The 16,659-nt window shown below is 37.7% G+C and overlaps 1 protein-coding gene across 6 annotated transcripts in view; it reads left to right on the top strand.

Moving 5' to 3' along the window:
• LOC113057188 (kinesin light chain 1) overlaps window positions 1-16,659 on the top strand; it is a 35,213-nt gene continuing 18,554 nt past the window's right edge. For 3 of the 6 annotated variants that reach the window (XM_026224361.1, XM_026224363.1, XM_026224362.1), the window contains exons 1-6: window positions 2-324; window positions 9,704-9,980; window positions 10,103-10,168; window positions 13,677-13,841; window positions 13,953-14,031; window positions 15,659-15,884. In XM_026224361.1, coding sequence (XP_026080146.1) covers window positions 9,705-9,980; window positions 10,103-10,168; window positions 13,677-13,841; window positions 13,953-14,031; window positions 15,659-15,884 — 812 coding nt within the window. In that variant the 5' untranslated portion in view covers window positions 2-324; window position 9,704. Of the gene's footprint in view, window positions 325-6,825; window positions 7,106-9,703; window positions 9,981-10,102; window positions 10,169-13,676; window positions 13,842-13,952; window positions 14,032-15,658; window positions 15,885-16,659 lie in introns of those variants that run through there. The other 3 variants (XM_026224360.1, XM_026224358.1, XM_026224359.1) reach the window with 2 other exon arrangements.

Here is a 16,659-nt window from a genome sequence, read left to right as displayed (position 1 = left end):
TAATGAGGAGGAGGGAACCTGTTTGGAGAAACACAACGCCATTTTCAGTTCGGCTCCAGACAGATGCGTCTGAGCTGAGACCCTGGTGTCGTCGCACATTATGACCGTGTGATTATGAGTCTGTCGTCTCTGCGCCACTCTGTGATTTGAGCTCGTGCTGGAGGAAAAGGACTGTCAGTGACCGGAACTTCCCCCGTCGAGCGCCGGAAGATTGGAGACACACACAACTGCCCCAAACCCTCACAAACAGGCTGCGGGGCGTTATATTGACTGGAGGAACAAACCCTGTCACGGTTGTGTGTGACCTGGATGCTCCGCAGAACGGTAAGATATCGATCATGCTAACGAGCTAACAGTTAACTCACGCGCTCGGCTCGGCTCGCGGGGAGTGTCGGGATACCTGTCAGATGAGTGTTTACATCCACTCTCTCAGAGATGGTTTCTCGTTCAGGGGGTTGATACTGAGAGTCAGATGTGTGATCTCTATATTAAGGCCGGGAGGGACTAAGGGAAGGCAAAAGCCCAGTCAGGCCATGATACACAGCATAGTGTTAGTCACTGCACCAGAGAGCTGTCCTAAACCATCTAGAAGACCAGTGTTAAACCAGTAATAGACCTGTGTTCATTCATTGTTAGTCACTGCACCAGAGAGCTGTCGATGATACTGTCCTAAACCATCTAGAAGACCAGTGTTAAACCATTGTTAGTCACTGCACCAAAGATGTGTTCATGATACAGCCCTAAATCATTGGTGCTCAGTCCTGCTCCTGGACATTTTTGAGCCTTTATTGAATATAACAGTTTATTAATATCATAAGTTGCAGTGCTGGGGTCTTCCAGGGTTGAGGAACACTGCCCTAAACCAGAAAATTAAGATGAAAAACACTGCAACGGGAATCAGACTGTGAACCATTTCACAACCTGTGATAAAGCATTTCTGCAAAAATAATAATAATTGTTTTAATATGCAGTATATGCATATGTATATACTCACAGTGGTGGACAAAATGATTATAAAACTTGGCATATTTAAGAGGTTTCAGTTGTTTGTTAAATTGGCCATTACAGTACCCATGAAACCATCTATTGCCTGAACTACCTGCGGCAGAAGGAATCTGCTGGAAAATTGAAAATTATGAACTAGCCCCCTCAAAATCCAGACATCAACCCTATTGAGCAAATTTGGGGCGGGCTGGAAAATAAAGTGGACAGGTCTATTGTACATTCAAAGGAAAGCCTTTGGCTTGAGTTGCAGAAGTGACGAAGTTCTCAGGACATAAATCAAGACTATGCCAGAGGGATGTGCTGCTGGAATTGCTGCAAAAAGTGGACATACCAAATATCAAAGTCAAAAGTGGCTGAAAACAGTATGACTCACTTCATCTGATACTTGTTCTAAGAGGCAGGGCAAATGTCTTCATGTTTCAAGAACATTATGAAATGAAATCCTGTTTAGGCAAAAAGGTCAATATTTTGAGATCAGTCAGGTGTGCTAATAATTTTGCCCACCACTGTATGTAAGTGTACATACATACACATACATATACATACAGCTTTATTGTTTTTTATAGAAAGCTGCTCACCAAGGCTGTGTTTATTTGATCAAAGTAAAATAAAATTAATACTTTTATTCATCAAGGACACTTTAAATTGATCAAAAGTGACAGACAAGACATTTGTTCTAAAATATTTCAAATAAATTCTGTTCTTTTGAAATTTATATTCATTAAAAAAAATCCTCAAAAATGTATCATGTTTTCACAACATTATTAAGCATCAAAATCTTTTCAACACTGGTCATATTAAAAACCAGTATTAAAAACCAATATTAAAAACCGAGTACCAGATCTTATTAAATATTAAACTAATTTCTGAAAAATTGCGTGTCCTGTCCTTCAAAACTGAAATATTAGCTGCTGAAAAGTCTGCTTTGGATCACAGGAATATATTGCATTTTAAAGTATATTAAAATAGAAATTATATAGTAATAGTTTTTCTCAATATCAATGTTTTTACAGTATTTCTGATTAAACGAACGCAGTAGTGAGCATAAGAGACTTATTTGAACCGCAAACAGTTAAACAGTCTCCACTAATTCAAACTTAATCATAACCATTTGAAATCATTTTACTGATCATGACTCTGCTCTCTAGTTAAGTTTTTCTGCCTGATTGAGATTTAAATGTCTTAATGAACTGGTTCTGCTGGTCTCAGATGACCTTTAAAGACGAGCTTGTTAGACCAGTTGACTGAGTGATGAAAAGTAGCAAATCAAATTGTGTGCTTCAAAGAATTCATTTGAATTGTTTTGTATTAAACACGTAATCTTTGTCTCACCAGTATCGTTGAACCCACTTTTACCCAAATATTTGATTTAAAAAAAGAACTGATTGCATGAAGATCTTGGAATCATCAGAGCACAAGCACAAGGTGCTGGATCTTACTGCGTGCATGACGTGGGTCTTTTGTAGTTAGTATGCAGAAGGCTTGCTCTGCTCAGACATACAGTCCGTCTCTGCTCAGTGAAAGCATTTGTGTTTTGGTGAAGGAGATGCAGTCTCTGAAGTGTGAATGTGTGGCCAGCTGCGAGCTCAGGCTCCGCTGCAGTGGCTCCTCAATGAGAAGGTGGCTGCTTCTCCTCTGGGAAATCAATGGGACAGTTATACATTTGGCTTCTCACAGGAACACAAGTACAATTTATAGCCACTCTTGCTCTCGTGCTGCTGCAAAGTGCCTGATTATTCTGAACATGTTCATCTGTGGGATGTGAATGTGACAGTTTTTTGTAGGTTGCTTTGCTGGTAGTGGTTTCATAGCTGATATTCATATCGCAAAGGCAGGCAGCAATTTTCCAAATTAAAGCCAATATATAAATAGTCCTGCAAAGTGCATTTTGTTTTTGACAACTGGTGAGATTTACACATTTACGAAATACATTTTTAACTCAATTTTTAGACACACACAAACTAAAAATCTTTATTATCCATCGACTATGCTGTCTGTAGATTTTGAAGTTAACACAAGACGGGTTTATGAGGGAACTGAGAAGCTAATAATTAAAAATTATATTGATTTATGAATTCCGTTATGTAATAAAATAATTTAATGTTATTATTTAATAATTACATTTAATAACAAAAGAGCATAAAAATGTGCATTTAAAATAAAAAAATTAAAAGCAATCAAAATAAAACGCTTAATATTAAATATAATAATAATAATAAAATATTAAATATTTGATTCACTTGCCTGTGGTCATCAGCATCCGAGAACCGTGCACATGTGTTGTTTAATTACTGAACCATGAACTTGAAATCTCACAATTTAAATATTTATTTTAGGTCAAAGAGGTTTGGTTGATAAAAATGTTTGGGAATCCCTCATATATGCATCATAGGTATTGAATGATTTCCGTATTCATATACCATGGTGTTTAGATGTAAGTCAAAGAATAAATTATCGTATGCTCATGCTGCTGATATCTGTACAGAAAGACAAAGACACATTGCTGTGTTGTTGTGGTTTTGTTTAATTTCGTATTAGTCTTCACACTATGAAGGCTTTGGACACAAACACACACACACAAAAAAAAAAAAAAACTGATTTTGTAGGTTCTCCATTAAAAAAAGAGAGTTTCTTGATTAATTGTTTCTGCTAACACTGTTTCTCTTCCTCTTTGTTCATGCACAGCTGTTACTTAAAAATACAGACATCAAGATGCTTCCCGAAAAATAACAGAGAAAAGATGAAGTTTGAGTGTGACTCTGTCTAACATTCACAGTAGTGTTTGAGAAATCGGAGGTGCTGGCGTCTGAAGCCGAGTGGGTGTGACTGAAGTGTCAGGGCAATCTCACTGTGATGCAGAGTTCATTTAAATGAAGCACCACACTGCAGTTTCTCATGGTGGTCTCTAGCCCAAGGCAAAACAAGGCCATCGAGGACACAAACACCAACCTTAGATACTCAGTGTTAATGTTACCTCTTGCCAACAAGGTTATCCTATTGATTGAGATTTCACATTCACAGTATATACACTACTGATCAAAAGATTTTTTTTAAATTAAATTAATGCTGTTATTCAGCAGGGATGCATTAATTTAATCGAAAGTGACAGAAAAGACATATAACAGTGTTTCCTACAGACTAGCACTCAATGTGTGGCGGCCCTCCCCCCAGGGGAAATATAGGCTATATATAAAACCGCAAACAGGATTATTGAAAATGCACATTCATTCTCTGCCAGCAGGAGGCACTTTAGGAGCAGCAGAAATAGCAGTTTTCCCAGTAACGGCTGTAATCAAAGCAACACTCCACTCATACTTTTTCAGGCATTATAGTAAAGATTAAATTCAAATGACATCAAAACTTTTCTAAAGACAGTCGTTGACCTTCAGGAATACGTTCATATTAAATAAACACCCAAGCTGCGTTTTGACTTTGAAACTTGCAGAGCTCACGTTTATTCTCAATAAAAGTCTGAATAAAAAAAAGCTTTTTTAATAAAATAAAAGTCTGAATAAAAAAAAAAACTAGTTTTGGCAGTCAGTATTGATATTGTGGCAGGCTGCCCCAAAATAATCAGTGTATGCAACACTGTATAATGTTACGAAAGATATTTATTTCAAATAAATGCTCTTTTGAACTTCATTCCTCAAAAAAAAAAAAGTAAAAATGGATCATAGTTTCCAGAAAAGTATTAAGCAGCACAACTGCTAATGCTTTCAACATTGATAATAGTAATAAATGTGTCTTGAGCATCAAATCAGCATATTAGTTATGATTTCTGAAAGGACACTGATGATAGGAGTAAAACAACTTTAGTTAGTCTGAAGTGGAACCATGAATTAAAGTTTTATTTTTCACAGAAAATTTTATTTTAAATGAGTAAATTGCAGATTTGTAATTTTTGGGTGAAGTGAACTACAGTATTCCTTTAATCTCTCCTGGTTTTTCCCTTGGTGTGTGGCATTCCTGTAATGTCAGCAGTATCTCTTCCTGTGACTGGACAGCGTGGATGTTGTTATAGTTACAGGCATTAGGTTTGACCCCCTCTCCCTTCCTCCTGAGGTCACAGGAGAGTATTTCCCGATGGACCAGGCTGTGAGTCATGCTAGAGTACTTCTATTGGATTAACAGCTCTGAGTAATGAGCCTTTCACCCAACCTGCTCAATCTCTTCAGCTCTCTGCTTTCAAACCGTAACTTCCTCTCTTTATTACTGCCTCTCAAGCACGCTCTGTCTCAACCGCTCCAGATTGAGTAATCAAGGACAGATCATTATCTGTTTTTAATTTTTCTGTCCTCATATGATCTCATACTGTTAGGATTTGTTCACACTGCACTTTTGTCTTCGGAAAAGTGTCAGTTTTCCTTTATATGTCAGTCTTGAGATCTTGCCGTGTTGCTGCACAACTGATGCACACAAAACACATGGTGGCATTGCTGAATTTGACATGTTTATGCATGTGTTAAAAATAGTTCACTATTAAAATTTCAATTTTTTTTTACCCACAATATCAGTGGTTTAAATTTAAAAATGAATCGTTTTAATACTGATCATTGTCATCCAGTATGATATGATTTAAAAGAAACATGTTTCTGTTAAGGTCTTGATAAAATGTTTTTACTTCCTTGGTTTTTGGATATGGAAACAAACAGAACTTTCTAACTTCTTTACCTCGTTTTTACTGTTATGAACTTTGTCTAGTGTCCTCTATGTGGCCATTAGTTTTATTAATTAATGATGAGAGGAACTTTTACCTTCTGATATAGCTATATTTTGTGGATTTTGTGCGCTTTGAAGAACAGGGATTGTGCAACCCCAGCACAAAGCACCGAAACACACATTTACACTTCAAACAACCGCATGAAATCTGCATCTCCATCCCTGCCGTGCGTTTGCTCATCTCTCCTGTGCCCTTCCTCTGTCCTCCTGCTGCCTTTGTTCTTTGATTCATCTGAAAACTCAAATCGTTATGTAGAATCAAATCAAGGAGACTGTTAGGTTTATTAGTCAATTTTTGCATTTATGCTGTAATATGAGTCCGTTTTCATTTTAGGTTGCATAACCCCATCTCAACAGTAGTAAATGGGCTTAAAAGTTAGTTAAATAAGTTTAAATGCTTAATTTTTTACACTGAAAAGTTGAGATGCTTGATACCATATTTGTACCATATAGTTATATCTTCCAATATTAGTGTTTTTTTTTATCCGCATCAGTTAACTACATAATTGCATATTTAATTGTGCACTTTTTTTACATTTAGATTACATTTGCTTCATCTTATACTAAAACATAATATTTAGCTTGTCTCAAGTTGAATATCCATTTTCATATTATACATGTGAATTCACTTGTAATAGATTTTAGTTTTGTGTTTTACTCTTAGTTTACTTTATATTCTTAACAAAATAATTAACAAATTTAATATCGATATTTTATTTGTTTATTAGTCAAGACATGAAAATAATCAACTGGAATATCAGTGCATTATATTAGGTTTAAAAAAAATAATAATTCTGTTGACAATAGCCTAAAGTAATATGTTTGTTATTATTAGAAATAAATTAATATTGTTACCAAGAAAATCTAACATTGTTAGATATTAAGTGGGTTTGATTGGGTGGTCCTTGTTGGAAAAGAGCAATGAAAATGGATCTGTTCTGAACAATCTCTGCAGCAGATTCATCAGTACTTTGTTTCCCATCATGCACTGGTGTTTCCTGCTCAGTAGTTGTCACATGCCAGACAACGAGTTGCTTTATGGGTCACATGAATCTCTGCCATCTCACTTCCCATTTCCCCTCCCACAGGAATAACCGCACAGGCCTGAAGCTCAAGCAGCACATGGACCCACCTCTTTACATCAAAATTGCAGGGAGGAGATTGTACGCTTGTTTTCACAACAGAAAAGAAAGCTGTGGAGACTTGTTTATTTCAAGTGAATGAGTTTTCCAGTGTCTTCGCTGTAGTCTGGAGGTGTTGTATTTGAAAGGGCAACAATCTCAGGTTCTCTTGTCTTGCCCTTTGGGTTCTTGCAACTCCCAGTGCGCTTACGCTAACGTGCCTCACTCACTGCCTTAGCAACCCTGATCTGCCTTACCAGGTGAGTAGTGACTTGGCAACAACAAAGACAGCTGCTTTGTGTCCTTGTGTCAGGCTGGGAAGAGCAAGGAGCCTTTTAAATTCTTGCTTTGTTTTTACACCTCTAAGTGAAGTTGCTTTTTGTCTGTTAGTTTTAGATTAGAATGTAATGTTTGTTGTGTTTGCAAAAGCAAGCATTACTACTATTATACTAATGACAGAAAGTATTAAATGTTGATGTGTAACTCAGCATGCACTGTTTGTGCTACGATTTGAATGATCCTTCAAGTTATGTCAGAGATAATCTTAGAGATAATCATTATGATTTTAAGGGATGGATGTAAAAAGGCCCAGACAAATCAAATCAATTTTAAAGAACTAGGGATAGTGAATGCCTACGGTGGTGCTGCCTCAAATCACCTGCGTCTAAGCTGAAATGTTCTGCTTGAACACACCGCAAAGACATGGCCAACACGGCAAATAACTCTCCATAACAGAAGGTGGCAGTAGTCTGATGTTTGTCATTCAAAAAGGGGAAACTTGGCTTTTTTATTTTAACCAACATCAGTACTATCATGAGTGTTAACCACAGTTGACTACTTCTGATAGGTAACCACTTAGGAAGAGAATATGTGCCAAAAATGGGAAGCGTTATGAGCTATACTTCACATTTTGATTAATGGTTTTGAGGTACGGGAAAGGTACAGGAAGTAAACCTAAATGGGTCAATGTGATTTTTTTTTTATGTAATTTTATACAGTACCTTGCGCACCGAATCTGTAGCAAGGCTGTACTGCCAGTTCAGCACACTCATTCAGTTGAAAAGGAATCAACAGGGGTCCATCTAGTGCCAACAGTGCAGGACACATTTATTTTCCACATTGCACTCTATTGGCTTTATGCGGACGCTAAACATTTGTATCAAAACTGAAGTATACTTCGGGCTTAATGTGCTCAAGTGAAGTATACTTGAGGCTTTAAAACAAGCAGAAGAGGTCTGAGCCTAGTTAGAGACCAAATTATCACTACTGTTGGACCAGTAAGCAACCATCTAAAGACACCTTAATAGCAACATAGCACATGTTAAAAATATCTTAAAAACTGCATAGTAATGGCCTGGCAGCCACTTAGAGCACCAATGTGTTTTGTCAATGCAAGCACCTCTCCCTGGAAAATTGGATTATCTATGTAGTCCATCAAGTAATTTGGTTAAATCTGAGCTAACATCTTGCTCAGCTTGAATACTGTGAAGTGAAACTGTGATTGTTTAAATATTTGGAAGTGAGCTAAGCAGATTTACTGCATGCAAGCCATTCTATAGGTTCCTAGTGCGTGTTAAGGCTGGTTCACACGGCAGGATAATTGGGCCGATTTTAGCCCGGATTCAGCCCTTCCGACAATCTTAGGATGCTCCGATTATCGTAAAATAATCTGATCAAATATTCCTGCCGTGTGTGGTGTGTTAAGACTAATCTCCTCTGCTCGGAAGAATGTCGGGACCGCTCCGATCTCAAATCGGGGATATCCAACATGTTGGATTTATTTTGCCCGATTTCTTCTCGTGTGTGGTGTCCCCCGAGGACAAACAATGACGCAGCCTGTGGACTGTGGCGTGTAGCCAATCAGAAAGCGAGGTGACGAGGCAGTGATAGTACCGGGAAACAAAATCAAAACAGCCGGCGTATATAATATAACAAATACAAATAAAGTCGATGGGCATAACTACATCCACAACTGCAGTCCACCAGAGTACATGGAAACTAATATATGAACGTTTATTTCAACGGTTATTAATCTGTGTAGTACGTAACAACATTTCTATGAGAGAAAACAACAACTTATCTCCATATCATGATATAGCAAGTATAGTCCATGCTCGCGTCGTCTCCACCTCTTTGACCATCGCCTTTTCTTATTTTTCTTATGTTTTTTTCCCCGTTAAAAACAAAGCACAAACAATGGCCACTGCATCCTCTTTGTCCGCCATGATTGTTTACTCTAAAGTCACGTTTGATCTCGAGGGATTTTGCGAGATTTCCCGTCTGACCTGGGAATGCTCGGGAGTCAAATCGGTTCGTGTGTGATGTGTTGATATTGCCGTGTGGCTGCACACCACACACGGAGCGACCAAAACTGTTAGATCCGTGATTTTTTATCGCCGTGTGTGGGGTCTCTCAGGTTTGGAAAATCTGCCGACAATTTTAAAATCGTCCCGTGTGAACCAGGCCTTATATAAGTTCTTATAGGCAATGTAGATGCTTGCCCCTTTAACAGAAGCTAAATCTGGATTAAAGGCAAATAAAACTTGAGGGGATGTTTGGTTCTGTTGGTAATGTAACCTCTATGGTGCATTCTGGGTCTAGTTCGCATGGTGTTTTATGGAAGTTGGTTGGGAATATTTTTTTTTTGCCAAAGATATGTTTGCAGAGTTTTCTTTGCATTTACAATGACTTGAGTTATTGCTTAAGGGTTTCAAGGCACAAGAACAAGAAAGTGGCTACTCATTGAATTGCCTTCAGTGTCTTTTCATGCCTGATCAATTATACAAGCACACTAATCTGAAAAGGAACAGTTCCCAGACTTCTGTTCTCATTCTTGTATCGCGTATATCTCTCTGTAGGATGCGTGAGGACATGTCGAGCGTGGTGTGTGTGAAGGAGACGGATGAGCAGGGGGACCCCGGAGAGAAGCTGTCCCAGGACGAGCTGCTATGTCGGACACGGGAGGTCATGCAGGGGCTGGAGGCGCTCCATACAGAACATCAGGCCATCCTGGAGGGGCTGATAGGAACCTTACGCTGCCTCAAACAGAGCCAGGAGGGTCGTGCTGTTGAGGAGAAGACAGCCATGATCCAGCGCTCTATGGAGATGCTGGAGCTGGGCCTCAGCGAAGCACAGGTGCAGTGTGTAAATGCTTTCAAAGTGGGAGGAAATGGTGAATGTTTTTTGAATAGATTTGCTTGTTACCATAGTAACAGCATGGCTACTTTCTCTCCTGTTTCTTTTATCTGTCGGCGCAGGTGATGATGGCTTTGTCAGGGCACCTGAGTGCCGTGGAGGCAGAGAAACAGAAGCTTCGAGCACAGGTAAAAAAAAAAAAAAAACGCACTGTGGCACATAAAAGTTTAAACCATGCTCTCAGGTTCATTGGCACACAGTTTGGTTTGATTCCAATTTGATACACTTTCCCTAGTGCTGTCAAACGATTAATCATGATTAATTGCATCTAAAATAAAAGTTTTTGTTTACATAATATATGTGTTTATGCTGTGTATATTTATTATGTGTATATATAAATACACACGCATACAGTATATATTTTGAAAATATTACCATGCATTTCCATGTGTACATTTACATTAATGTTATTGATATTATATATAAATAAAAATTTTCTTACATATATGCATGTATGTGTGTGTATTTATATTTCCATAATAAATATACACCGTACACACACACACATTATGTATTCACATTTATTTTGGATGCGATTAATCGCAATTAATCAGTTTTACAGCACTAATTTTCATATTGTATTTCACATTGTATTATTTGTCTCCAAGTCGAGGTGCGTTTATTTAATCAGTTTGAGAACATGAGTTCTAACGTCAGTGTATCGCTTCAGAAAGGTAACCACACAGGAAGAGAAGGTACCAAAAATAGTGTTGCCTGCACCTCATTTTGACTCATTGGCTTTGCCCAATACACATAATGGCACTTGTGTCTATCAAAAGAATGAATAAGTAGAGCACAAACTGTCAGGCTCTGGAAGTAAGCATCAAGAAGTCAATTCTTTCAGAAATTAACTCCTTCCCCGCCATTGACGGGTTATCTCGTAATTTACCGCCGTTGAGAAGTTCTTACGGCTTTTCGTGTTTTCACTGAGAAACACTCAGGGACTATATTACACATATTTTACACATCTTCAGAACAAGTGCAAAACCTCCAAAACAAAAACACACTTCAGATCATCAGATCATCAGCAATAGATATCATATAAATGAAGATAGCATAATGTTACAGAGTAAAATGTTGATCCAGGAAGTGGTATATGTCTGTGCAAGCTTTCGAGGTATTGATGGAAGCGATTTACTGAATTTATGCTTTGATAATCATACTGAATTTTAGCCAGATGTAATTTTTTTGAAACCTACCTATATTCAAGTGTTGATTAAAAAAGGAATGCTTTAAGCTAGAATAAAACGGCAAAATATACTGGAGTTCATTCAATTTGAGTGAAATCATCAAAATCGCTGGCAGTGGCTGGCAACTTTTGAAAAAAATGCTGGCGCGGAAAGGGTTAAATTAAAATCACATTGTTTAATCAAATTATTGGCTAATCACTATTCAAGTCACCTTTGTTTCTGTAGCGCTTTATGTACAATACAGACTGTGTCAAAACAACTTCACAGTGCTTAAAGGGGGGGGGGGTGAAATTCTCGTTTTAATCTTAATAGATTTAATAGAGTAGTACTGCATCCTTCATAACTCCAAAAAGTCTTTAGTTTTATTAGATTCATAAGAGAAAGATAGTCTGTACTGTTTTTTCCCGGAAACAAAGAGCGGCTGGAGGCGTGACGTGTGGGCGGAGCTAAAGAATCACGAGCGCGAGTAGGCTTTTGCGTTGAGAGCGTCTGTGACATTACCGTGAGGAAAAAACATCCAAAACAAACCATGGCTAACAGTCAGATTCAGCCGTTTATTTATGATTCAGAATCAGATCCAGCGGCTGAAATTTAACAAGAGCAGCAGCAGCAAAGACTACAGCAGGACGTTTCTATGTAGTATGTATTGAAACTGTATATATTTGCTTAGCAGTTTTGGAAAATGACTAAGTTCCACTTTGTCGTCTTTTTAATTTTTTAAAAAAATTTTAAGGTGTACATGTGGAAAATGCAGTTTGTTGACAACATCACATGTTGTTTACTTGATGTGCTTATGCGCCGATAGCTAAGTTAACAACTCAGAGATATTTGAAGCAGTTTTACTCACCGCATGTGGTTCCAACACACGATCGTGACCCTTTTTCGTTGGGACTGCATTATCCTTAAGAAATAAACGATGTGCAAACCCAGCGTCAAACTGGGCCTTGTTTGTAAAACAAGCATCTTCGAAATGCAGGGAACAAACAAAAACACTTGCACAACTCCGTTGATGCTCTGTAAAAATAAACTCCATCCACTGGTCCCTTAAAGCTGTTTTTTTTTTTTTTGGTAATCTGTGCAGGGTTGTCTTGCCCTGGCAACCAAAAACACTTCTTTTGTGACATTTCACTCTCGCTCTGATCAGTGAATGTCTGTGTTCTGCTATAAGGGAGCGCGCGCTCTTCCGGCAGAAGTGCCCTTTGGACCCATATAAGGAAATTCCGCTCCATCTAACGTCACACAGAGCCATACTCGAAAAAAACTTTCAGAAACTTGTGACAAACCGGAAGAGGTATTTCTGGAACAAAAATACTCCTTCAAACGTGCAACTTAATTTTTGAAACTTTGTCCATGTTTAGCATGGGAATCCAACTCTTTAACAGTGTAAAAAACTCAGTATGCATGAAATAGCATTTCACCCCCCCTTTAAATAACAACAATAATTAATGCATTAAAGCTGCGGTAGGGAACTTTTGACGCTCTAGCGGTTAATAACAGAACTGCTTGCGTCTTGCGGAAGAACATCGTAGCCGGAACTACTTCTCTCTGTTTATGTCTATGAAGAATCACAAAGGTACTGGGTTACTCCGCTGCGGTTTCCCCGAAGCAATCTAAAATAGTCTGAATATAAACACTTATTATAGGTGCACCCTAGTGATTCAGGACATAATGACAGGTTTAATAAATATGTAAAAAATATTTTTTTACAAAAGTTCCCTACAGCACCTTTAAAGGGATAGTTCACCCAAAAATGAAAATTACTCCATGATATACTCACCTTCAAGCCATCTTAGGTGTATAGGACTTTCTTCTTTCAGATGAATACAATCAGAGTTCTATTAAAAGATGTTCTGGGTCTTCCAAGCTTTATAATCACAGTGAATGTGGCTAGATTTTGAAGGCCAAAAAGTGCATCCATATATCATAAAAAGTATTCCACAGCCCCAGGTGTTAATACGTGTGTACGACAGTTAGAGATAGCTAGAGATTATGGGTTAGAAAGTTTAAAATATGGATATTTTTTTGTGCATTCAATTCATAAGGCTTTTATTAACCCATAGTGCCATGTGGATTTTTGAGTAAATTATTCCAAACATTATGAACATAAAATACCATAAATGTAACACAAGCACATCTTATTGTACATTAATTTACATTAAAAAAATAACAAAACTATTTGAATAAAATGTCATATGCACATTAAAGATTAAAAATTTTTAATAATCGTTTTGGCTCCTAAACACAAGTTATAATGTTGTTATTCACCTCTGTGCTGATTAGTTTGGTTAAAGGATTGTTCTGATGATCTTTTAATGACTATGGCAAAATGCTTTCTGAAGCAGGACTGCTGAAAAATTGGGCTGTCACTGTTGCTGTGCCTTTCCACAAATTAGTCTAAAAAGCTGTGGTGTGAAAATGCACTGAGGCTGTTTTTCCTGTTCTCCAGGTGCGTAGGCTGTGTCAGGAGAACCAGTGGCTGAGAGACGAGCTGGCAGGAACCCAGCAGCGGCTGCAGAAGAGTGAGCAGAGCGTGGCCCAGCTGGAGGAGGAGAAGAAACATCTGGAGTTCATGAACCAGCTCAAGAAATATGACCAGGACCTCAGCCCATCAGTGAGACATCCTTTATTCCTCCTGACGTTTATCAAAGAGCCTTTCTCTCTATGTGTCTTTTCTTTTTTATTAAGACTCACTCTGCGCTTCTTTCCACCTCATTCTCATCAGGATGATAAGGACTCTGATTCCAGTAGGGAGACACTGGATGATCTTTTCCCAGATGAGCAGGATGAGCCGGGCCCTGGCAGTAAGTACCCCAGTAGCTGTAGTCTAGGAAATTAGTCAAATTCAAAATATAGACCTGCCTCCATTAAAACACTTTGGTATGAAGTACCATTGATATAACATGATATAAGAAAGTGGTAAGCATTCAGGCTCATGAAGCCATCAGTAATTTTTTTCTTCTTTTTTTCACATTTTTGTACATTTAATATAATGTAATCACAAATAAACGATCATTTATATTTATAATAAATTATAAATAAAAATGTATATTTTAATTATTATGTACACTACTGTTCAAAACTTTGGAGTCAGTAAGGTTTTCCAGTTGTTTTTGGAAAAAAGTCTCTTATGCTCACTAAGGCTGCATTTATTTGACCAAATATAGATTAAAGACAACAAAGCTGTGAAATATTGCTATGATTTAAAATTTTCTATTTTAATATATATTTTAAAATGTCATTTAAGCCTTTACTCTTAATGACCCTTACTCTTAAAGTCACTTAATGACCCCACACTTTTGAAACCAAATTATATATTAAATCTCTATATTTATATATGTATATCCATAAAAACAAAGATTCTATTTATTTCTGGTATAAATTTAACAATCACGGATTTTCAATGTGGTTTTTTGTACCTTGCTGAGATCACCATCTGATACCATCGCTGTACCATGGTGCAATCACTCTACGTTTTTTAAAGAAGAAAATATACATTTTCAAATACGTTCATGCTCCTCGTCACTCTTTTTGAATCAATATATTTGACCATAATTGTATTTTAGTTAAATAAAAAGAAATTTTAGAATCTTAATGTGCAGTATGTTGATGGGGGACAGGAAACAAACAACTTATTCTGTGCTAGACGGGGGTTGTTGTCTTGTATTTCCTTTCTTCCCCTCCACTTTCTGTGTTCTTCTGCCTGATAATTTGCTCATTGACTATGTATGGAGCAGGATCACAGGACAGCGTGAGAGCGCTCCAGTGCACGGGAGTTTGTGGTATCATATGTCCTGAGCGTGCTCAGATTAGCCCTCATTCTGACACATGAATACCAGACGGCTGTTTCTCTCTCAGTGATGCATCCCTGCAGCAACTGATCTCCGGCAGGGGTTTCCAAAGAGGTCGACATTAATCTGCTCTAAGAAAGATGGCATTAATCTCTCCTTCTCATTCCTGAAGTGCTGGCAATGTAATCCTTTCACTGACATTTTGCCATGCTTTTGATCATTCTTAGTTTATTTGAGTTGGCTAATTTGAAACTTGTTTTGGTCGAATCGGAAAATAGATGCTTTTAGATCTTGTGCCCATAAATGACAGCATTAGAAAGAAGCTACGTGTTGACTTTTGCTAATTGAAATTCTTAACTCAAACACAGACTTTGTTCTAGAAGAACCTAGTGAAATGTCTGCTGCGTCTGAAATGACAGATTTTGAAAGGCCCTGCATTAGCAGCATCTCTCTTAGTGATTTATTCAGTGTCACCTGATCACAATACCAAATTATTAAATTCCAATAGCAGTTCCAAACGGGGGGCCGGGGGCCAATTTGAGGACTTCAGTAAACCTCTGCCTGGAAGGGCATAACTGACAAGCGCTTTCTTTTTTTTACCCTGTATCATACCATATCTCTTTCTCTCTCGTCCCTTCAGTCCAGCCTCCTCACAGCAGTGCAGCCGCAGCAGCGCAGCAGGGAGGGTACGAGATCCCCGCTCGTCTCAGGACCCTCCACAACCTGGTGATCCAGTACGCCTCACAGGGCCGATATGAGGTGGCCGTTCCTCTCTGCAAACAGGCTCTGGAGGATCTGGAGAAAACATCTGGACACGATCATCCTGATGTAGCCACCATGCTCAACATTCTCGCCCTCGTCTACAGGTCTGCAGAGCACTTCAGTTTTCTAATATATATGTGTTTGCTGTCCACACAGCTGACTTTACTGGAGAGTTGTAAGCATGTTATTCACAAGTTCTGCTCACTTATATGGACTGCCTTTCAAAATTTGGGTGTCACTTAAGAGGATTTTTTTTTAACGTTTAAAATTAGTACTTTTATTCAGCAACGACACATTAAATTGATCAAAAGTGACATTTTAAAATGCTAAAAAAAAAAAAAAAGTTTACAAATTTCTATTCATCAAATAATCCTGACAATAAAAATGTGTAATGGTTTCCACCAAAATATGAAGCATCATAATATGTTTTAAGCACTGATTATAATTTGAAGTGTTTCTTGCTCATTATTAGAAAGATTTCTGAAGGATCATGACACTGAAGACTGGTGTATTAATGCTGAAAATTCAGCTTTGCATCACAGGAATTAAATTACATTTTAAAATATAATATATCTTACATTTCACATTAAATTATATAAACCGGCTGTTCCAAACTGTTCTATTTCACAAATACTATATTTACTGTGTTTTTGACCTTGGTGAGCATAACAATCTTCTTTTGAAAGAGGTGTTGTTTGTTTCAAGTCAGGTTCTAATACTTTCTTCTATAACAACTGAATATGCGGAGTCAATATTTTTTGTGGAGAATGACTTGGTTCACCTCTAATATCTTAAACCACATTATGGTATCTACAAGTTCTTCAAACAAACGGTCTGAGAACCCCATCCATCATAGCTTTTGTTAAACTATGGTAATAT

The sequence above is a fragment of the Carassius auratus genome, chromosome 38, assembly GCF_003368295.1.
Source record: "Carassius auratus strain Wakin chromosome 38, ASM336829v1, whole genome shotgun sequence".
NCBI lineage: Eukaryota > Metazoa > Chordata > Actinopteri > Cypriniformes > Cyprinidae > Carassius > Carassius auratus.
This window is presented reverse-complemented; position numbering and strand designations above follow the sequence as displayed.